The sequence below is a fragment of the Lissotriton vulgaris genome, chromosome 9 (assembly GCF_964263255.1).
Source record: "Lissotriton vulgaris chromosome 9, aLisVul1.2, whole genome shotgun sequence".
Classification (NCBI taxonomy): Eukaryota; Metazoa; Chordata; class Amphibia; order Caudata; family Salamandridae; genus Lissotriton; species Lissotriton vulgaris.
This window is the reverse complement of record NC_141697.1, coordinates 1,068,844,925-1,068,869,179: the sequence shown is the minus strand read 5'-3', so window position 1 is coordinate 1,068,869,179 and position 24,255 is coordinate 1,068,844,925. Positions and strand designations below refer to the sequence as shown.

Below are 24,255 nucleotides of genomic sequence, written 5' to 3'. Positions count from 1 at the left end.
GCCTACCAAATACTTTTTTGCAAAGAGGGGGCGCGAGGGTGGGCATACAAGGGATGCAAATGACAGACAACGCTCGGCATCGTAGTGACGGGATTTGAACCACCTGCGGGCCTCCCCTTTTACTAAACCCCACGTGGGTACAACATCTGGCTTTTGCCATAAACACAGGACCGCTAACGGTTACATCCCTCCCCAACTTGGATCTTCAAAGTCCAGTCCAGGAAAACCCAACTAACACTTTGTGGACGTGCTGTTATAAGTCTGTGACGTGTGTAGCACGCAAAGTCCAGAAGATGCAGGTTGGGCTGGGGATTGGGTCGCAAACCATAGCGGTGTTGTTGACCCCTGATGGAGGGTCTGCATGGTGACAGTCAGGGCCGGCGCTAGGCATGGGCAGCATGGGCGGCTGCCCAGGGCCCCGAGCTCAGCCCATCAACAGGGGGCCTCGCAAAAGTGTTTCCCCACCAGCCTCGCGCCTGTGGTGAGCACTGCGTGGCCCAGGAAAGGCTGCCTCTCCTCTGGGCTTCGCAAGCCTGTGTAAGAATCGGAGAAGAGGCCCCCCTCCCCTGTGCCTCGCAGCACTGGTTAATGGCTGTTAACCCCCAGGGAGGGGGCCCCTTTTCCCCAGGGCCGTGCAGCCCACATGTAGTGCGAGGCCCGTCTGCATTTGTAGCTTTGACCTGTAATTGGCGACAGGGTCGGATTGCAAGGCAAGCAGTAGAGCATTGGCCGATGGGCCGGTGCTGAAAGGTGTGACATGTGGGCCGGTTGTTAAAGGGCCTCAGCTTCATTCCTGCCTCCCAGGCCATCACACTTCTGGCTATGGTGTACAGGGCGAAGGTGTTAAGTGTGGCAATTAGCCTTAATTGTGGCCAGGTGTTGCTCTAAGTGTTGTGTCATTCTCCCCTCAGCCCCCCATTGGGGCCGCAAAGAAGTGTCTTGCCCCAGACCGCTCCCCTGCCAGGCAATGGTGGGTGGGGGCAGGTGGGAGCATGCCGGGCCGTCACTGAGGGAGCCGGATTTAGGCTATGGGCAATTGACACCTTAGCCTCCATGGTAGCAGCAGTAGCTGTGTCCTTTTTCTTGACCCCCCTCCCCTGCAAGGTCATCACCCTGAAGAAATGGAGGGCTGGGGAAGGAGTGAACTATGATAGGCCTTCCTGGAGGGTGTGGGTGTATTTACATGGGCCTCCAAGTGAGATAATCTTTGTTAGGCTTTTATTAAACTAGAGAGGATGTGGCGTTGTGTCCTAAGCTGCCTACATTGGCAGTCAGAGACCAGGTTCTAGTCCCAGCATCAGCTCAACATCCTGTCATTCCTGGCAAATCACTTAATCTCACCAAAGATTAAAGTAAAAATACATTTGATCTTGTGCAGTGTAACTGTTGCCCATGTAAATCACCCCCAATGCCCTAGCACCGAGTTCACCTTAAGTAAACTATAAAAATCACAGACCGATCGCAAAAAGACATTTTTCTTTTAGTTAATTCCAGCTATTTTAATGCAGACTAAGGGGCAGATTTATGTTAACTGGCGCATCCCCAGGGATGCGCCAGTTAACGTGCGCCACAGCTCCGCCACCCATGGTGCGCTGCATTTATAATGTGGCGCACCATGGTGCAAAAACGGCACAGATGAGTGACGCATCTGTGCCGGAAATGTGGCGCATTGCTGGAGTTGCGTCGCAAGCGCAACGCAGCTCCAGCAAGGCTCGGGGGTACACCATCTGCACAATGCTGCGTCAAGACCTACGCCTGCTTCAAGCAGGTGCAGGGTTTTGACGCATCATTGCCCTGAAAGTCACTGAGTGAAATCTCATAGATTTCACTCAGCCACTTTCAGGAGGCGTTCCTGCGCAGGAACGCCCCCCCCCCCCCCCTGCGCAGGAACGCCTCCTTATGGCGCAGTGCTTTACAACATGACGCATCTCCTAGATGCGTCACGTTGTAAATAGGGCGCATTGTTTGCGCCGTAGTTGCGTCAAATAAAGTGACGCAATTGCGGCGCAACGGCCTCATAAATCTGCCCCTAACTGTCTGATCGGCTCGCACTGCAACAATAAGGAGTTCAATCCCCAAGCCATAGTTTCCACTTGCCTTGAGTTTGCTTGAGTTTGTTTTGTGCTCAATGTGTCCATGTATGCATATAGCACCGTATGTAGATTTGCATATACACCTGGCACATAGCACTCCATGAATTATCCTCACTGGCCTTTGCTGTTCCCCAACTATGTATTTTACCAAAAATAAAACGTGAACAAAAAGTCGGAATGCTTGTTATTTACTTTGCATGTTTGTTGCCTATGAGTAAAATTAACTGTGGTTTTTGCGGGAGACAGTGTAGGAATAGAAACTGTCTATGAAGAGAATGCTGCAAAGCGTTCAAAGCAAAGAGAAAATAAAACTGCAACTTATTATGTTATAAGATTCTGCAACGGCCAGAGCATGATAATTAGAGAGCACTATTTATATATAAATATCCATATTATTTTTAAAATGTCCTATCTGTCTTTCTTTAGTTTAACTATTAGTCATAGTTATGTAAAGCAGCTTAGGAACATATTTTAAAGTGCGTTCAACTTACGTTGACTGTTTACATACTAATCAGAGAAAAAAATAGAGACTTCCGCATTTTTCTTAATTTTCACACCGGCCAGGATATTAAAATACAGGTCATGTCAGTAAAAAAATGAGCCAGGTGGCAACCCTAGCCAAATCAGGTATTGTGGCCCTTGTGCCATTTTATTTCACCTAGCCAGCCGATCCCGCCCCTCATTACCTTACAGGATTGCCCCCCTTTATGAGGCAAAACTGGAAATTGTATCATGCACTCATCTGGAAACAATCAGTTAACAAGGAGTAAATAATAGACATCTTTGTGAGACCTGCACCTAGCTTTTCCATCCAATGTGACAAATGTAATCCATTTAATACAGTTTTAAAATATATGGACTTATTTCATTTGTATATTTATTTTTTTGTCCATGTTACTGCTATCCATGTTAGGTCTCTTCAGAGATGCCAAATAAGATCAATAGTCCTGCGGTGTAACTTTCTGTTATGCCACTTCTTGTGATGTTACCAAAGGCGGCTCCTCCACTAGGGCGGAGGAGCGTCACCCCACTGCTTTCTCGCAGAGCGAGAAGCAGAAATATAAAATGCAAAAACTACCATTTTATGTTTCTGCTACTCACACTGCGAGAAAGCAGAAGTGTTTGGTTGGGGGCAGGCGGGTCTGCATTAGGGCAGGGGAGGAGTGCCTTGCCCCGTGCTAAGGGCCCTGACTGTTTGGTCGGCCCTCCGGGACCGACCTAACCAGTCATGCACACTCTGGCCTTTCTCCATGTACGCACCAATGCACCCTACATGGAGAAAACGGCCTCCCCATAGGCGCCTGGCTGGTCGGCGTCCCAACCAATCACAATGCTGCCATTGGGGAGGCAGGCTGCCTGCTTCCTGTTCCTGCCAGAGGCAGGAAAGAAAGAGAGCAGGTCAGGAGCAGAGATGATGCGAGACCTGGGAAGGTAAGTTTATTTTATTTTTTGAATAACCCCTGCGAGACCTCCCACCCGCGAGTCATGCTAGCCGCGACTGGATTTTACATGCAAATTAGAGGGGCCTCACATCTTCCCTTTCGCCCGGGGCCCCAGAAGTTCTAGGACCGGCCCTGGTGACAGTGATGGTGGTGACAAGCCAGGAGGCAGAGGCCCTGATGAGACAGAGTCTAGGATATTGGTCGCTTCATCCGCTCGGCAGGGGCGATCTCTGTCCGGATCCTGAAGGTCTCGAGGGTCTGACTCTGATGGTACCTGCGGGACCTCTTTTAACCAGGAGATGTTGCAGGATATTTCCTCACTGCCTTTCCAGGCTGTCACCACGGTGCCATTACTGGCGACGACAGTCCATACACCTGGTTCATGGGCGGTCCCGAACTTTCCTCTCGGTCGGCGATCTTTGAGATGGTGAGGCGTCGGATGCTTGATCTGCAATTTTGCCGTTCACCCTCGCCTGGGTTTCTTGCACGTCGTGTGGCGGGGGTGTCCATCCTGGACACGTGGGGCTTAGGTCTCTCCGCGCCCCTCTGAACATGAGTGTCCAGGGGCTCTGTAGCGTAGTGCAGTGTGGAGTGCTCCTATATGCCCGAAGGAATTCGTGGAGGCGCCGCTCTGGGTCTTCTTGTTGCGCATTGATAATGCGTAGCATTTTGCTTACTATCCTCATGAATTGCTCCACCTCCCCGTTAGCTTGGGGCCATTGGTGCGTGACGTGGCAGTGGTGGATTCACCGTTGTTGAAGAAAAGATGGCAAAGTCAGACCCTTGAAAAGGTGGCCTAGTGTCGCTTCGGATCTCGGTGGGGAACCCAAATGTGGCAAACACTTTAGCCAGGATGGGTGTCACCTGTGCGAATGCAGTCGACATAACTGGTTCCACTATGGGGTATTTCGAGAATGTGAGCGTATGCTTCCCTCCAGGGAAACTTCCAAAGTCTATGTTGACTTTCGACCATGGGACGTTGCAAGCTTCTTCAGTGATGACCGGATCGGTCGCTCAAGTGTACTTGTCATCTGGTAAGCTGGGCAGCGGCGTACAAGATCCTCCACCATTGTTTCGAGTTCTGGGAACAAGACCTTTTCGCTCATTCTTGCTTTCATTTTCGTCACTTGTTGACCCCCATGGGCTAGTTGGGTTGCTCGTTGCCTCAGAGCTTGTGAGATTACCAGCCTCGGAGGATTATTCCTTCTGACATAGCGCTCAGCCCGCTTCACACTCTCCATATTTTTGTCAATTCTCCACGATCCTCGGGCGCCCGTGTGTTGGTTTGCTGGAGGTATGTCTTCCATGACCCTTCTTGAACTGCTTGTAGAATCCGGGTGTAAACAGGATCTTGCTCAGCAGCTTTCTTAATGTCCTCCAACGTCATTGCCTGGGGGCATGCTGCCACGGAGATCATATTTATATCCTGTTCCACCTACTCGAAGTTACCCATTTCCTCCTTTGTGGGCGGGTGTTGGGACAGAAAGTCGGCGCGGTTTCTCGCCCCAGGGCGGTAGACTACCTCCATCTGGTAAGGCTGGAGCTGTAAGGCCCATCGTTCAATTCGGGGCTGATCCTTTGAAGAGAGGGACTAGAGGCTGGTGTGCGTAATCTATTGGGCACATTTGTCGCCCTACTTTAAAAGTACAATTCGCGGGCCGGTCTGCTTCCTTTCTTCCATTCACGCAGACCAGACCCATGGCCCCCAACAGTTGCCCAAGCTCATCATCTTGAGTTGAGATGTCACAACGGGGAAATTGTGCAAGCTCTATTTTATATACTCCTAGCAGATTCCTCAGCCAGGGGCCCGTTTTAATGGGATTTAATCTATGATTAAAGTCCCTCAGTATCATGAGCACATCTCTTGGATAACAATCACATAGGTATTCCAGGTCTGATTTTAAACGTTCCAGGTCAATCTTATACTCGTTTATTTTCCCTTTCTGTATATACACATTTAAAATACATAGGTTTTCGACCCCTGACATATTGTTTAGGGTTCGCACTCTACTACCCAAAGCCCAATTACACTTGAGTTCGAGGGGTTCCATGTCTTTGGCTATCCTTGTTGAGACCAGCGTCATCTGGCCGCCAGAAGGTCTACCTGATATGTTCTTTTTTGCAGGTTTTACGTGGTGAGTGAAGCCTTCTGTTACAGGGGTTTCATCGCACAGCCAGGTTTCCTGGAAGCATACAATATAATTTTTCCTCAAGATGTTTTTAAAATCTTCCTGTGACACTATTCTATTTTATCCGTTTACATTCCAGGACAGAATGAATAGGCTGTGCGACGGCCCTACTTCCTAATCAATGTTACTCCTATAACCATCTTCCTCACCGTTCATGTATGCCAGTTCTCTATATCTATTCCCAGCAAGGACATCTTCAACATCCCACCTCTGATCTTTTGGTTTTATCGTAATTTCAAGGGCGTCTTTCTTGCCTATCCCCAGGCTAATCATTTTTATTTGTCTTTCACCCAGGGCTGCATGGTTCCTAAGGAAGGAGTTCCATATTTTGTCCAGTAACACCTCCTCCCTTTTTACTATTCTAATTTCTTCCCAAAGCATCTTGGACTCTGCCTTTTCTATTGCGTCTTTTATTAGGGCTGAGTGGAGTAGGACCTTAGTTATTTCCTCCCCCTTGCTTTTCGCCATAAACCCAACTTCTTTTAAATCAGCAGTACTAACATATCTTAGGCTGGGACACACTGCAAAAGACGATAGGAGCTGGGAGCGATTTAAGGGGTTTAGTTTCTTAGTTCTTTTCCTCCCCTTTTCCTGTCCTAATGGCTCTACGTATACCCAATTGTCTGCAGGCAATTCTGGCTGCCAATGTTGTAATGTTCTATCTGGCATTTCTCCCCTTATGTGCCTGCTTGCTTTTTCTCTGCCTCCGGTTCTAATCTCCTTCACCTGGATTGGGTTAGTAGGCCCCACATCTGGAGACTTGTCCATCCCCCATTCTGCTGCTGTGCTCTCCTTTACCCCAGATTGAGTCCTCCTGATAGCCTTTTCAACTTTTCCCATTCTATTCCTTGTTATCCTCCTGTTTTGGTCATCAGGTCTATTGCTACTTGCTCCTATTTCTGCAAAGTTTAGTTTTTTAATTCCTTGCCGTAGCTCCTTATCCGTTGTCTTATGTGTAACCCTATGCATGCCTGCACGGCACAATATTGCACGCTCAAGCACATTATAGCTTAGGCCTTGCGTAATGTCGCTTCACCACATACTCGCTAATCACTTGACCCCACACCTCAGGCAGCTGCTAACCTCGCTCGGCAATAAAAGTTATGAGACCGCAAATTTTTATACGGCATCATTTTATGGCACAATTTATATTGTCTTTTATATTTTGTGTCTTTTTTTTATGCTATCACTATAGAAAAATCTTTTAAGTAACCATACAATAACGATCATTCATTCATTCATACAGAATCTGTACAGTTGATGCTACAGCTATGCTTTGTTATTCTTATATGTTTGTATTCTACTCAATAAAATAAAAAAAAATAAAAAAAAATTAAAAAAAGAGGAACCAAATTTGAACATCCTTTAAATGGCCCCACTCATTACACGGGGCTGCATTAAAGAAGATCACTGTCACTAAGCAATCCTCTCAATGGAAACAAGAGTCTCTATGCCTGCAGAACAATTAATGGTTTGCGTGCCAGAAGACCCTGCCCTGTGAAACTACAATATCCCCATAAACGTCCAAGCCAACATAGAGAATACAGTTATAAAATTAAAGACCTAATGGATTGTTACAGGATGCCAATATAGAATCAATAATAAAATCTGACATTTCAAAGGACATAACTACAAATATGCACATAGTCTGACTTTCACTGTCAAAAATTGATACCTTGACATACGTTTTATAGCAAGTATCAAGAAGCATTAAAGATATTGATGAAAAGTGTATTCCTACCATTAAACCAGTCTGTTTAGCAGCCACAGAGAACCAGGCATTCAATAGGTCCCTGCATTCCTAGGGGACACCAAAAGGTCAGCCTAAGCAAAACCTAACATGTAACAAAACTTCTCCCAGGGTTAGGAGCTTGGGTTCGCGAATTTCGGAATACAGAGGCGATTTTGATGGGAGGCCTCGTTTGTGCCCTGTCGGCCTGTCAACCACTCAAAACATTTCTTGTGGTGCCACTGGCCTTCAGGGACAGCACTGAGAACAATATGGCATTATTTTAGAGCTCCTGCCAGGGACTATGCAGTGCTTCTACCCCTCAGCTAAGCCTTCAATGCAGCCACAGCAGGCTGGTTAATTTTCTCTTTTTTCTTAGGGTTTAGTGCACCACCAACACTCTAGTGCAGGTGGGTCTGCCCTTCCTGTGGTATCATACTCCCAAAAGTTCAAAGAGTACTGCTTGGTGCAGATGGTGTATGGGATACGATGGCTCCCTTAAAATTAAATGGTCTAAGTTAAATTATATTTATAAATTGTATTGTATTTGCATTTATATAGTGCTTACTACTTCTGACGAGGCGTTGAAGCGCTTTTTTGGCGAGTAGCACGCTACTCCGGAACCCATAGAGGATTAGTGTTGAATTAGTATAGTAAAACATGCAAGTACATTTTAAGTGGTGGATAGGTTAGTCAGTTAATTGGATTTGGAATGATAGCAGAAGGATAGAGGAGGACAATGTTTTTTTTTTATATAGTGCTTCTTGACGCACGCTAGTCAGGAAGCCTACAAAGGATTAGTGGTGAATTAATATGGTGAAATATGAAGTAATTTCAGTGGTGGATGTTAGTCAGTTACTTGGAGTGAGAAGAATAGCAGAGGGATAAAAGGGGAAGAAAGATTTGCATTCATATAGCACTGGTTACCCCAGATGGGCGTTGAAGCGCATTTCTGGCGAGTAGCACGCCACTTCGGAACCCATAAAGGATTACTGTTGAAAATTAGTATAGTAAAAAAATATGAAGTAATTTGAGTAGTGGATATGTTATTCAGTTATTTGGGTAGTATATTAGTATAGTTTAATATGGAATTTGAGAAGTGAACAGGTTAGTCTGTTAATTTCGATTGAAAAGGATAGTGGAGGGATAAAAGAGTGAAGGACTTTTAGGTCTTAGCAGTAGGAGGAGGCTTTTGGATGAGTACAAAGGAGTTTTGGAGGGGAGGACTCAGAGGGAAGAGTTTATAAAGGTTTGTTTTAGGGGATCGGCATAGTAAAAGAGGTGTCAGATGATGCAAGGAGGGGTAGAGTAGGAGAGAGTCTAGAAAGGGTTATTTTGGCAATCATTGTAGTGGTATGGGGTTTGGGATAAATGAGAGAGTGGATGTAGAGGATATATTGATAGATGTATAGGATGAGAGATAGGGTAGTGCATTGGAAGGAGTAGTAGAAGAAGTTTGAGATGAGTCAGAAGGTTGGGCTGGAAAATAAATTGAGCGAAGTATAGGCTGAGAAATAGGGTAGTGCATTAGAAATGCTAAATTAGAAGAAAGTGATAAATATAGATCCATAATTACATTGAAAGTATATAGATTCATAAAGGAGGTAAGTATAAGTAGATTAAAGATATTGATAGAGGCACAGGATGAGAAATAGGGTAGTGCATTGGATATGCTTTTTCAGGAGAAAAGTTCCAGACATACAGATCCAAGTACATGGAAGGTACATAATGGAAGTATGTACATGTAGATCAAAGATGATTTTTATTTATTTAGTATTATTATATTTTTCTTTAAACAACATAATTATTTTACATGTTTATACAAAGTGATACATAAAGATAGGTACATATCTATAGTGAAAAAAAATGCTTGTATACAGAGGGATATGCTGTAAATTTTTGTTTGCGTATGGTACTTATGTGGGGAAGAGCCAAATATTGAGTAGTTTTCGGAAGATAAGGTGGTTGTCGGTGGACCTTATGTTGGGGGGTAAAGAGTTCCATAGTTTGGCTGCTTGAACATAGAAGGATGTGCCACCCATGGTTTTTTTCTTGTATGGTGGGATTTGAGGTAAGATGCTTCCTTTGTTGAATGTGTTTGGTGATTTTATTCCTGATGAAGAGTGGTCCCATTTCATGTATTGCTTTGTGGGTGATACAAAGCAGCTTGAACGTGGATCTTCTGGCAACCGGTAACCAATGCAGGGCGTTCAAGGCAGGGGAGATGTGGTCTTGCGGTTTGATATGCAAGAGTAGTCTGGTAGCCGAGTTCTGAATCCATTTTAGTCTTTTTCATGGTCGTTAAAGGTGATCCGTGGTAGAGGCTATTGGAGTAATCAAGTTTGCACAGAACAAGGGAGATGGTAGCCTGGACCTTGTGTGGAGATCCCAAATGAGGGAAAATTTGTCGCAGCGTTTTTATAGTAGCAAATCTTGATCTTGCTAGTTTATCCACTTGTGCATTCATCGACAGCTTAGAGTCCATGGTCATTCTGAGGTTTCTTACTTACTTCGATACTTTAGGCAGTGATCTTAGTTCATCAGGCCATGCGGCAAGTGGGTTGTAATGTTTCCAATCGCCACACGTGAGTATTTCAGTTTTTGAAGCATTCAATGGGATGGATCCAGGTGATCCACTGATCCATTGCTCTGAGACAGCTGAAAATTGGTGATTTTTCAATGTCTTTGGGGTATTCCAGTTGAAGGAGTATTTGCGTGTCATCTGCATAGTTATAGCACGTAAGGTGAAATTTATTGATCAGTACTGGTAATGACTTCATGTAGATGTTGAAAAGCATGGGCGAGATGATAGATCCTTGAGGGACCCCTGCTTTTGTGGAGCACGGTTTGGACGAGAAAGGTGGGGTATAGATGACATTAGTTCTGTTTTAAAGGTAGGACGCGATCCAGTCTAGAGCAGTTCCCTCTATTCTGGCTTCATAGAGTCTTTGTTTCAGAGTGTCATGGTCAACCGTGTCAAAGGCAGCTGAGAGGTCCAAGAGGAGTAGCGCAGCAACCCCTGCGGTCATCTGTATTCTTTAGGTCATCCCAGATGGCAAGGAGGGCAGATTCAGTGCCTTTTCCCGGACGGAATCCTGTTTGGAAGTCTGAAAGTATGTCATTCTCTTCAATAAATTGTGACATCTGGGCGACCGCTGCTCTTTCTATCAGATTGCCCAGGAACGGCCCATTTGTAATGGGTCTGTAGTTGTCAGGGTTCAGCGGGTCCAAGTTTGTTTTCTTCAGTACAGGGCATATGTATGACTTTTTGAGTTCTTCTGGAAATATTCCAGTAGTTAAGGAATCGTTGATGATTCTTCTAACTGGAGTGGCATCAAAGGTTGTTAAAAGAATTGTCTTGAAAGCTTGTGGTGGACAGGGGTCAGAAGGGTTGCCGGCAGGCCTGCTTGCTTTGACCAGGTCCATAAATTCATCGTGTGAGATGTGTTGGAAGGAACGGAGAGGCTTGATTAGAGCATTCTTGGATTGTTGTTTTGTACAAGGGTTAGTGCTGGTGCTTTGTTTCTGTTTTAAGAACGATTCCAACGTGTAATGATTTGCCACTTTGTCTGTGAAATCTTGAGTAACAGGATGAGTTCCTTCTAGGCAATTTGGTTTGCGAAATTCATTGAGTATTTTATAGAATTATTTATTTGCACATTTAGCGTTTTGAATTCGGTCTGAATAGTACCTTTTCTTAGCTTTTTTGATAGCAGACGCCTGCATTTTATTCCAACAAAAAATTGAACGCCCCCAATATGGCTGAAGGCAACTTTTCCGATATTAGGGAAAATACGATTACTGTCAAAACATCTGGACTCGCTGTTTGTAGGAGAACTTCAACCTCATAGCCAACGTTTTCATAAACAAAATTCCTCAAATCTCCACCACTTTGTTGACCCATATATTGTCGCTTTTCTCCCGCTCTTTAATGCAGAATAGTGAACACGCTGGTTCTTCAGCAGATTTAATAACAGCTCAGATTCACAAAAACTTGTCACGTGTAGAGCAGCCCATTCCCATAGCTATGATAAATGTCTATCTGTCATCAGGAGTTGGTACCAACTGCCGAAGCATGCATAAGCTACTCTACTATTGAAAACCCCATGTCCGGACCCAGAGAACTTGACCAATTATAGTCAAATTTCTCAACTACCTTACCTGACCAAATAGTTGGAACAAACAGTTTTTCTCCAGTTGCAAGAGTTTGCGATAGCTAACCAACTCTTACATCTTTGACAATGGCCTTCCGCACTGGCTAGAGCTCAGAGCTAGAGGTTGGTTCGTCTCTGGATCAGCTGCATTGCTGCACAGAGAACAATCACCTGCCTGCTCTAACCCAACTAGATCTTTTAGCAGCGTTTAATACAGAGAACGACCAAATTCTGTTGTACATACTTGGGTATCAGACATGTAGCTCTTTTCTTGTACTCAAGCATTCTAGTTGACAGAATTCTGCAGGTATCGATTGCCCCCTTTACTTCATCAGGCATAGCTTCGGGGTGCAATGTTCCTCAAGGATAAATACTGTCTCAGCATTTATTTAATTTACATATGATCCCTTCGGCCTAACCAGATTCAATTCTTGGGCTTCACTCTTTTTCTTTATGCAGCTGACTCGCGGTTCATCTTTGAGATCTCAGATGATATGATTGATGCGGCTACTCAGTTGTTTGACTGCCTTTCAAAGGCTGAGAGTTGACGTAGTTCTAACCACTTAAAACTACTTACCGGAGAAAAGCCATAGATTCTCTGCAATGTCAGACATTCTACTTTCAGGAACCTTCCTTTTTAGCCCTCATTGTTGGCCTTAAGTCGACAGTGGCAATCTGTGTGAAGAATCTGTGACTCAAAGTCGATTCTGCCTTGTCGTTGGCAGACTAGGTTAAAGCTATTGTTAAGATCTGTTTCATACAGTTTCACGCACTGAAAAACATCTTGTACCTGTTTTCATTATCATATAAGGCATTCATTTAAAATGAGTTTATTTTGGCACGCCTTGATTATTGTTATTTACTCTACCATGTCCTGCATGGTCATGTGATCCACAAATTATAACCTATTTAGAGGCCATAGACATCTTGGGCCCAATTTCGTCTTGAAATTTCCGGTATTGGTATACAAAAAAAAAGTGTAATTTTGAAGCCTCGGCAACAGAAAGGAAGTATCTGTCTTTACATAATCGACTGGATTACGACTTCTGTAAATTCAGAAATGCAATATAGGCCTTGTTAATTTGCCCGTTCTGATTTAGGCTTGCTACAGTAGGATGCTAAAGATCCCCTTTATGGTGTACTTTATCCGATACAAACAACATATATTAACTTAACCAGTCGTGGATAACACAGACACTTACTTTAAATATAAGCAGTATGCTCGCTTAATATGTTTTCAAAACTTCAATTAAAACTACTGACCTTCAAGTCTGACCACCAAAGGCACCCTAAGTCCAAGTTCTCGGCAAGCCTTGGTAATGCCGTTTGCAATAATGGCACAATTCACAATTCCACCAAAAATATTGACAAGGATAGCTTCAACCTAAAATGAGAAAACAATGGACATTATTACATTTGAAATGAATACTTCTAAATACTTTTAGCAAGCATAAAACAGGTACGTGTTCGAAACAGCAAACCAAGCTTTCATCTTTTAGAACAATAAAAAAGAGAAAAAGAAAACACATAAAATCGAAGCCAAGTGTAGGATTTTTTTCTGATACGGAATGAAATGTAAGTCTGAATAGTATTCACGGTTGCTCACTTAGTGCAATCAACTGATGTTTTCAGGGCCCATGCAACCGTTTGTCTTGAGGCACAAGCTGCAATAATTGAGTGCTTTAACAGGAAGCGGTCTGAAAAAATAGGTCTTCAGCAATTTTCAAAATCGTAAGTGGCCCTTCCTTCAAGAACAGCCTCTGGCCGTGTGGTTTGATCTCTGGACTGACAGATTTTGACTGCCTCTTACAGCCAGATTCATCAATCAAATTTGCACTCGCAAAGGCCAGATTCTGAGAATTTGGCCCTTTGCGAGTGTAATTTTTGCATTTGGGATTCATCATCCCAAATGCAAAATTCGCTATTTAGAAACTCGCAATTTTGCAAGGAATAGCATTTAAGGAATCTCTATTAGAGATTCCTTAAATGCTATTCTTGAAACATTTTAAAATTGCGATTTTGCAATTTTCGGCCGCTATTTACCGCGAGGTCAAACCTCGTGGTAAATAGCGAAAACTTAGAAAAATGCTTTTAAAAGCATTTTGCTAAGTTGCATGTTACACACACACATGTCCTTTGGACATGTGTGTGCGCAACACCTGTTGAAATGTGCATTTAGGGGGTGCTACAGGGTGTCCTTTGGACACCCCTGGCACCCTTCAAATCGCTATCTTATTTGCGATTAGCAAATTGCTAATCGCAAATTAGGAATAACTCCCCATTCATTCCTATGGGCCTTTTGGCCCATAGGAATGAATGGGGAGTTATTCCTTATTTGCGATTAGCAATTTGCTAATCGCAAATAAGGAATCTGTAGGAATCACATTTAATTTTGCGATTCCTACATGAATCCCGTTTTGCGAGTCTGTAATAGCGATTCCTTATGAATCGCTATTTCAGAATCGCAAAACGGGTCTTTCATGAATCTGGCCGTAAGTCTTTTTATTATATTGAGGAACAGCGAGAAGGTTGGGAGAACTGGTCTCTGTCTTCTGACTTGGGTTTATAAATTTAAAAGCTCCAGAAAAAACAGCGCCATTGTTTTTAAAAGGTCAATGAGTGATAACAGATTGTAGACCTGTGGTGGGTCAGAAATGCTTGGAATGTTGTGTCATGGAACTGATGTAAAGGAATTTTTCAACTTCTTTGAGATAGCCAGCTGAGATGCAAAGTTTTCAGCTGCTTTGCAACTCAAGGTAGATCGGGGATTCCGTGGATAACCACTGTACATTATGATCAGCCTCGGCATTTCTTTTTCTTAACAAAAAAAACCCCACAAAGCATGAAATTAACATGTAAAGAGCATGCATTTGTTACAGTGCGGTGTTCAAATGGTAAGCGATGAAATTCATGGTGGCACTTATTAGGTAAAACTTGGTTATCAATAAAAAATGATTTTAAACTAGACCTGCCATTTTCTGGCAGCTAGTACAAATGTTTGAGAATCGACTTTACAGGATGTGATATTTGCCTTTAGAATTAGCTTTGCTGTTCTCTCTTTTATTTAGCCTCGGAATGTGTTGCCTGGAACACAGACACTAAATCAACAGCAATAGTTTGATTAGGATAAAATGAGGATTCGACTGAAAAAAGCATATATTAGGGCTCAAAATAATGGAATACTACTTAAGGCCACATTTAAATAATTGGCTCAGGCTTAAATCCCTATCAAACCAGGGATATGACGTAGAATGTAATTGACAAAGATCTCCAATAGTTACTTTCCCTGATAATAGGTAGTTGATTGGCTAGCTGGAGTCTTATGTTTCTGACTGCATGTAGGCCAGTGCATAAGGCACAGTACTAGTTCAGGCTTAACCTTATTATGACGACTCTGATTAACGAGGCTATCAAGTTTGTTACCAAGAAAGAACTAAGACATTAAGCACGAATTAGGTTATTAGTTCATTTCTTAACTACGTGCCCATGTAACCAGAACATCTAAAACAAAAGATCCTTGTTTTCGAACCATCTTCCACATTCCTGTGGCTGTTAATCACACATTGCTGGAATGGAAAGTGGACCAGTAAAGAAAAATGGCAAAGATCCGTTGCAAGCAAAATGTAGCTACAGCTACCTATTTACGTAACAACTATGCCATTAATCTTTATTTTCTCTTGAGGAAGAAAACAAAATAATTGCCTTTTGCTTTATTTGCGGGGCCCAATATTAAATTGTGGGTGTCCTTTGGGGATCTCAGCGCCTTGCTACTGTGCCCGTAGGCAATGCCTTTGCAACCCTGGCCTCAGAGGTACTAAAATCTCTGCCCACCCTTATCGATGTGGTGACTGCCACCTTCTTATTTTCTTCTAATGTTAATGATGCTAATATTGAATAATAGTTTATTATTGAGCAATGCTGCTGTTTTCAATGTTTGGAATGTAACCTCTTCTTAAGGGCAGTGTTAGACCTGGCATTATTGGCGTGGGGTTCCCCTGTATTTTTGCCTTTGTCTCCTGTGTTTTTGCTGTGTGTTGGACTTCGTTTTTGCTGGTCTAGATGCTTTGGGCTCTTTGTCACTGCTGTTCAGTGCCAAAGTGCAAGTGTTCCCTGTAAATTGTAGTTATGGATTAGTGATTCCATTATTGGCATATTTTATTTACTAGTCAGTCCCTAGTACAGTGCACTGTGTGTGCCCAGGGTCTGTAAATCAAATGCTGCTAGTGGGCCTGCAGCACTGACTGTGCCACCCACATAAGCAGCCTGTAAATGTAACTCAGGCCTGCCACTGCAGTGTCTCTGCGCAGTTTGGCACTGCCATGTCGATCTGGAAAGTGCACCCACTTGCCTGGCCCTAACCATCCCTTTTCTTATGTGTGAGTCACCCCTAAGGTAGGTCCAAGGTACCCCTGTGGGCAGGGTACAGTGTATGTGCAAGGTAGGACATGCCCTGATGTGTGTGTCACATCCTGATAGTGAAATACTGCCAATTTCGTTTTTCACTATTGTAAGGTCCCATAGGATAGAATGGGGAGTTTGCTCATAACATCTTATGAGCATTACTGTTCATGGGAACAAATAAAAGCTTGATATGCCTGAACTCAGCATGTTAAGATGCATCTTTCAGCGAGGGTGATTTTTAAATTCTGGATTTGAAAATTTCACTTTTAGAAACTAGGAATTGTCTTACCTAACCATCCAGTGTGCCTCTGCTAGGTTGTGTATTGACTATCTGGCTTTGGAGTGATAGGGGCGGGGGATGTGCATTCTGTTCAGACAGCCACTTGGGGGGTTGAGGCGTGTGCTGTCTTTTCAGGGTGACGGAGGGCTGGGCTGAATAGATGTGGGTTGGATTCAGAGTAGGAGGAGGAGATTTCTTTCACACCTGAATGGGCCTGGTCTGCCAAGGACAATGCTGTTTCCACCTCCTGCCAGGAAGCTGCACCACAGATGATAGAACTGGTTTCGGCTGGGCAAAGAGCTTCTCTGCCACAGAGAACAAGGGATTTTGTATTATAAAAAAGAGGGGCCCAGACTTTAAGATCACTTTTGGAATTCAAGAGGAACTGTTGCCAAGGAGAAGAAGCTGGAGAAACTGAGGAGGCGTACTGCCCCTTTGCTGTGTGCTATTTGGGGTTGGCCGGCAGTGGCTGTTTCCTGCTAAGGAAAGGACAAGGACTTTGCTGTGTGCTGGGTCCCCTGCTTGAAGAAGATCTCCAAGGGCTTGAAGTACAGCTTGCCTCCTGTTTGGAAGTCTCAGGGATCCAAAGACTTCACCATAGCTCCTCTGAACTCTCTTGCTGAGAGGTCTGACCTGCTGCTGTTCTGGGCCTCTGGAGGTTGTTTCTGCTGTTGGGAGCTGGAAAAGTAATGCCACGAGGAATAGCGCAACGCTTCCGTACCAGTTTCCGACGCATCACTGAAGAAACTGACGCAGCGCCTGCCCTGGCTCGAGAAATCGCCACACGCCGCATCGATGCACCAATCTACGAAGGCCGAGATCACCACACCGAATCTGACACAGGCCCCGCTGTGCGGCTGCAAGAACCAACGTATCGTGGGACCGCAGCTGAAGAAATCAACGCAAGTGCCGTTGCCACCGCCGCATCGAGAACTGGTGGGCACCAAATCTACAAGGACGCTGGGGCCGCAGTAAGAACCCAAAGCATCACCTCCACGCACAGTAAGAAACCGAGGCATCACCTCCCCATCAGTAAGGAACCGACGCATCACCTCCCCTGGAGTAAGGAACCAATGCATCACCTTCCATGCGACTGTTCTTGCTTTTGATTTTCACGCATTCAAGGTACTTTGTGTTGAAAGTGTCGCACCTGCAATTTGCTTTGAACAGAACTGTTTCTACCTTCTGAAAGTCATATTTCTATTACTGTATTGTGGATTTTTGTCGTTTTGGTCTTCTTTGGTTTGGATAAAGATTACTTATTTTTCTAAACTTTTGTGGTGTCCATTTGTAGTGTTTTCACTGTGTTACTGTATGGGTGCACAAATGCTTTACACACTGCCTCTGAGATAAGTCTGTCTGCTCGTGCCAAGCTACCAAATGGATGAGCAGGGGTTATTTTAGTAGTGTAAGCCTCTTACTCAGACTAGGAAGAAGGGTCCCCACTTGGACAACGGTGCAAGACATTACCAACTAGAGACCCCCATTTCCAAAAGTCAGCAACACACAGCTTTGAGTCCTGCACTCTAATCATCTCTGGGTACATTAGGGCACATTTCTCACACAACACCGGGTCGTGCATGGAGCCCAGGCACCAAAGGCACATGGTGTGCAGGTTTGAATCTAACATCTGCTTCATGAAGTTACAGCACAGTTTGAATCCTGTTGTCTTTTATACATCGTCCCTAGCACACAGTCTGAAAATGTTATTCTCATTCTAGAGTCATCAGAGAACAAACAAAATAGAGAGTGGATCTCGGGATTCCTGTCAAAAAGGAACAGACATCAGCAGACAAGGGTGACATGTATACGAGACCCCACTGTCACTTTCAGAGCCATAAGAGATCACCACCTGTTTCCACGCATTTTTGGATCCAACCTGACACATAGGATATCACACAGGTTAGGAATCAGCAGTCAGAAATATCCATCAAAAGCAGGTTTGTACTTCCTATGTAGGGTGGCTGAAGAGGTGAGAATGTGTGGCACTTGAGACAGAGAGTGGTTTTGAACCTTTATTAAACATGATAAAATGAGGGAACGGACCTTTGAAACCGTAGAACATGGGCACAACTCACGGTGTTGGACATAAGGTGGAGGAGTGGAAGAAATATGCTGGGTATGAAAGAAAGATCCTGTGAAACGGAAAGGGCAAGGATTTGTTTTAGCTGTTTCGGAAAGACTGAGGATTTAGTGTGATCTCTCACGCTATGCACTTTGCACTTGTGATTGATGAAGAAACGTGTGTTTGGAGGCTCCCTACCTACTATGCTATATCTTGCACTTTACAGTGGCCCTTCAAAAAACCTTTTGCCTGCTTTCATGTAGGCAATATATACAGTTAACTCGATGAAACTGCCCATCCTGTATAATGAAAAAAATATTACAATAAAAAAACTGTAAAAACTTCACAATTATCAGTTTGTGTAAAGCACTACAGTCCATTTGTATTAAACTGCTCAGTTACACAACAGTAATCCGGCATGCTTATTTAACTTAAGATCCGGAGTTATTACACAATAAATATATGCAATTGCTATTGCAGGCATCCTCATTTAAAGATTTCTTCTTGTTTCTTATTTCTACTTGTGCTTCAAACCAGTGACAGGAACAGAAGACAAAATATTGAAGAAGATCAGATGCAGCTTGTATAATTGATGTGCATGTGCCTGACTAATAAAAATACTCTCGTAAATTAGAAAGGAGTCTAAAAGAATTAAATCAATAGGAAAATGAATCAGGTGGAGAATTCAATCTCCGGCTTTATTGTAATCTTATAAATAAGCCAACTGATCAAGTTAGACTGCACATGATTCACTTGTATATACTGCAACAATTTGCGTTAACATTGTTTATATTTGCTATTCGAACAGTATCAATCTGTATAAACTATTTTTGAAATATCATTTGGTTACTTCAACACTAACATATCACACCTAGCTTTACATTAGCAGGAATTTGAACCCCAAGGAACAGACAGTTATTCCCGAGCCTGCAGAAGCAGCCGGTAAACGATGGAAGGTAAAATGAACACTCCATTCACTTCGGGGCTGGTTCACAGACGTAAGTTGCACTTTTGAGGAAGTTTACACTTTGTGTTAAGTTTACTACTTTCGGTATTCACAAACTCCAGGAGTAAACGTCCATGTCTCTGGGTCATAGTAAAGCAATTGGTTTACTCTAGGATGGGTTAGTGACGTCCCTCCTCATACCCTTCACAGACCCTTTCAAAACCCCTCTTACTCCACCCTAATCTCATCCCCTTTAATATTAAGTGTAAGAAATTGGGTTGTTGGTTGAGGATTGAGCCCTGGCCGAGCAGCAACCACAATCCTTATCAGGGAAAGGCAAGAGCCAACCCTCAATAAACCTGTTCTCAAACCTATGGTAGCTTTAAACAGAGCAGTCAGGCTTAACTCAGAGGCAATGTGTAAAGTATTTGAGCAACACTTCAAACATTATAACTGAAAATGCAACTCAAAAAGGATCCCATACTACGTTATAAGTATAGGATGGTTTTTTATAAATAAAACAAGACCAAAATGTCAAAAATCCAATCAGTAGAACTGGAGACGTAATTTCGAGGATTTCAGTGAAAATTGCACCAAAAAGCACAAAGCGAAAACTGTGGATATCTGGTTGTGCTAGACTTGGGACAATGTCAAGCCGACCACGATAGAGTGTGGGCCAGCTACAGGGACCCCAGTTAGGCCCACTTTACATAGTACTTAAAATCCGGGTTTGTGGACTGTTGCAAGGCTGCGAAGCATGGTCCAGCGTTTTTGCTGAGGATCCAGTCGATGCAGAAGCGTTGCACAGTCGAGGCAATGTGTCGGTTCTGAGAAGGTGTGAGGCTGCGATGCAGAATCCGTCTTTGTCGTTGAGGCTGCCATCGACGAGGGATGCAATAGCCTTTACCAAGAATGTGTTGCAATTCTGAAAAGGCTGCAGAGGCGATGTGAGTCACAGATGGCAGAGTCCAAGTGCAAGGTTGATGGAAGCCTGTTGTGTCCCTGGGGCTTCTGATCAGGAGGTCAGACAATTAGCCCTTGGAGTCGATCTAGGTTGCTGGTTTCAAGAGATGCAGGTCTAGTCTTTCTCCCCCTAGCAAGATGGCTGCAGACAACAGTCCTTCAGAGCAGTTGTCTAGCAGAGTGGCAGTCCTTACAGCAGCACACAGCCACAGGTTCACATGTGTACTGAAGAGTTGGTGTTTGAGGTCTAGTATTTATGCCCAGGTGTGCATTTGAAGTGGGAAGAAGCTTCTAGAGGCATCTCTTTGAAATGCACATGTGCCCTGCCTTCCTGGCCCTTGATCCTGGCTAACTGCAGGGGGTATGCAGCAGTTTGCGTGGAGGCAGGATACAGCCCATTCAAGTGTGAGTGGGGCTGTGTCTAGCTCCTCCGTACCATCCTACCAGTGATGGCCTATTCTGAAACACCTAAGGTCCCTATTGTGTCTGGCTATCTAGTGGAAATACACAAAGCCCAACTGCCAACTAAACCCAGTCATGTTACCCAGAGACCGGCTGCAGGCACAAATAGCTAGAGCAGGAAAGTGCCAACTTTCTAAAAAGTGCATTTTCTAAACTGTAATTTTAAATCTGACTTCACCATAGGTTAGAATTTTGCATTGCAATTCCAAAGACACAAAACATGAAATGGTTACCTGCACTCATTTGGAAATTAGTTTATTAAATGTAATAAGATAACTCCAATGTAATCCTATGGGAGAGTTAGGCCTTGCAGTAGTGAAAAAAGGTTTTAAGAGTTTTTCACTACTAGGACAAGTACAACTTAAAAGTACATATCCTGTGTTTGAATGCATTGCACTCTGCCCAGTCCAGGGCCTACCCTAGGGATGACTTATATGTATAAAAAAGGACCTGGCAAAATGTTTATTTTGCCAGGCTGAAATGGCAGTTTAAAACGGCATACACAAAAATCAATGCGGCCTGCGACATGTTAAAGTGCTACTTAAGTAGGTGGCACAATCAGTACTGCATACCCACTAGTAGCATTTAATTTACAGACCCCGGCCACAGGTAGTGTCTCTTTAATAGGGATGTACAAGTAAATTAAATATGACAATTAGGTATAAGTCAATCTTACCACTGCTTTAAGGAGAGGGACACACCCTTTATCACTGGTTAGCTGTGGTACATTGGGCAGAGTCCTAATGCCAGCAAAAACGAAGTCAGTAAAACAAGACGGTTGAAGGCAAACAATTAGGGGGAATCCACATCAAGTGTGCCAGGTCTAACAGTAAGTCTGGTCCGTTTCCCATCCACTCCCTTGTTGCTCCCACATTCACTACTAAAGTATTTTCTTACATGTGCTGAGACTCCGCAGTGGGAGTGGAGAAATATGCACACATAAGTATAGGCAAGACATACATTTTAAAGAGCATTTTGTTCTATGTTTTCTATTACTACAAAACATACTGCAAAGCTCAATTTGAGAATCAGGCCCTATTGTATATCTTATGTACTGAGGCATATTATACATATTCCATGCCCACAAAACAAACCTCAAAACATATAAGGTAATGGGTAAACTAATATAAAACAGGGAAATTAGCAGTTCAAGGTATCTCATATTTTTTATGTGTAAAGGGGTTGGACTGAGGCAAAAAATAAACCAGGGTGTCAAAATAAAAGTGGCCCACATTTATGGACTGGGTAGTAAAACAATAATTGGATAAATATATCTTCCTGCTTTTGACAGGAATAAATCACCAAACATATCAGGATGGCAATGTGCTAGGCAAAACGTTTGTGAATACCCAAAAACGTTCTAGGTGTTCACCTACTCAGGAAGGCATCTGTGGTTTAGAATGCCTACAGACCTCCCCTTGGAGTAGACTTGTTCATGTCCAATTATTTGCAATAGTAGTGAAATATTACAATTGAGCAAATACATTAAGAATTCACGTTTTCTGAAACAAAATAGTCAACTACATTTACGAGTGCAAATCAAGTTTTGTGTATAAATAAACTGAATTTCCACTGACTCATGAAATAAGTTATTTGCATACCTAGGATCAACTTAGAGACACAAATACCTTTAAGAATCTGCTCCTTTGTGAGCCCATGACAAGGAAAATTTCAATAGTCAAGCCTTGTCCTTAATAATTCTTTATTGCCAGTGTATTTCTTTCTCCTTCACAAAAGATTATGCATTGTGTAATATCGACATAAAATATGGCTACCAGTTACAGTTCATGGTCATAACATGCACTTGTTTTTACGCCAACGTATTACAGACTCCAGTGTCAACTGTAGTGAGTCCTTTGGTACCCAGTCGTTCTCAGCAGTTTCTGCAGAGACAACAGCTACTTTTCTGAAACGGTTGCTAGACAATTTTATGACAGATATAATTAAATGAGCTTGACAATCAAGCATCACTAACATAGATGACTCTTAATTGTCGGCCTTGAGTTGTAGCTACTCCATAGGCGGTCACTGTAATCTGTGCCCCCCTACTGGTACAGAAGGCAATCTTCTATCAGGATGGAGAACCTATGAGTAGCATCGATCTGCGTATGCATTTTGCCAAATTTGGAGGTTGTGTACGCATGCGCTACTTCCTTGCTTACCGGGGTCTCAGAGGGTTGAATACTTTTTTAATTGGGACAGCTGTCACAGATAACACGAGGGACATAGGGATTTGCAATCTTTTTGTCTTATTGCGGTTTCCTATTATTTAAGGGAGATCATTTGGAACGAGCCAGGGTGACCTCTACTACTTTGTCATCCCTACATTTGTTTTCACATTAATATTATCTGCCTTATCAGACAGGGTATATAGCTCCTTCTATTATTGTCTTCTAAAGATGATAAATCTTGAAGAAATACATGGTTTGACCTACAGTAATTGGGACAATGGCTTATCGAAGAGGACCCTTGATCGCACAGCATTTGAAATATTTGCAGAGTAAACTTGCCTGGCCTGTAATATCTGTTACTTATACTGAACAGGGCATGGTCTATAGGAGAACTCTCACTAATTTATGTAATTTGAAACCAGATATTTACAGTTCCTTCTTGAGCTTTTTCTATTTAACAATTTTTAATTTAGTCATTTAAGGTATCCTATTCTTTAGAGAGGACATTAATTTTATGCTGCTACATTTGTAATATCTTTGCTTTGCATCAATATATATAGATGGTCATATCCGTGACTTGGAATAGAATATTTTCTTAGGAGCCTAAAAGTTGTAGATAGTAATAGTTGAATATTTCCCAAGTCCAGATTTCATGAATTACAAGATGCAATTCCTGCTTTGATACCTCTGGGTAGAAGTATCCTGCATCGCACCTTCAGCCTGATGCCGAAATCTCCAGCTATAACCTATCACCTCCCTTTCTTGAAATAGCTGTGTGATTACTGTGATGTCCCTCTAATATTCAAAATAGAGTTCCAGTTGATATGCAGGTTTAGTTGAAAAGGTTTTGGGTGTGTCCTTTGTACCCTCTCATCCTTCCTAGACTAGTAAAGTAATCCCCAACTCAGTTGAGAAGTATCCTGCCAACAAGCCCTGGGAAAGGCCCTCCATCCGTCAGCTTTCTCAGTTTCTAATAATGGGTGATGAGTAGCAGGTTAGTTACAATAGCTAATGGCATTAGTACATTTGGATGCCCTAATTCATCCATCATTGAAATTCCAAAGTCCACCTGGTTATAAAGAGCTTTACAAATCCTCCAAAGACTAGTGGGGAAGACGTGAAGCAGATACACCTAACAGACAGCGTTGAACAATACAAGCTAACAAGTAGTGGGCAAAATCAACTTGGTGTCCTAAATGGATATTCACCAATACTTTCAAGACAAAGATAATCACTTTCGAACATCAAGACCGATAGTGAAAAATAAAATGAAGATGTGAGTGCTACAACAAAAGTGGTGAATGTGTGGAATTTAGAACTTGACATTCTTAAGATAGTCTTATTCGTGGCAAAGCTATAT

General features: G+C 43.2%; 1 protein-coding gene across 1 annotated transcript in view; it reads right to left on the bottom strand.

Annotated features, from left to right (window-relative positions):
- The window catches only part of SUCLG2 (succinate-CoA ligase GDP-forming subunit beta), a 420,935-nt gene that overhangs the window by 21,254 nt on the left and 375,426 nt on the right, over positions 1–24,255 (bottom strand). Inside the window, exon 10 of the mRNA XM_086939039.1 lies at positions 12,871–12,991. Within this exon, the coding sequence (XP_086795165.1) occupies positions 12,871–12,991 (121 nt within the window). The remainder of the gene's footprint in view (positions 1–12,870; positions 12,992–24,255) is intronic.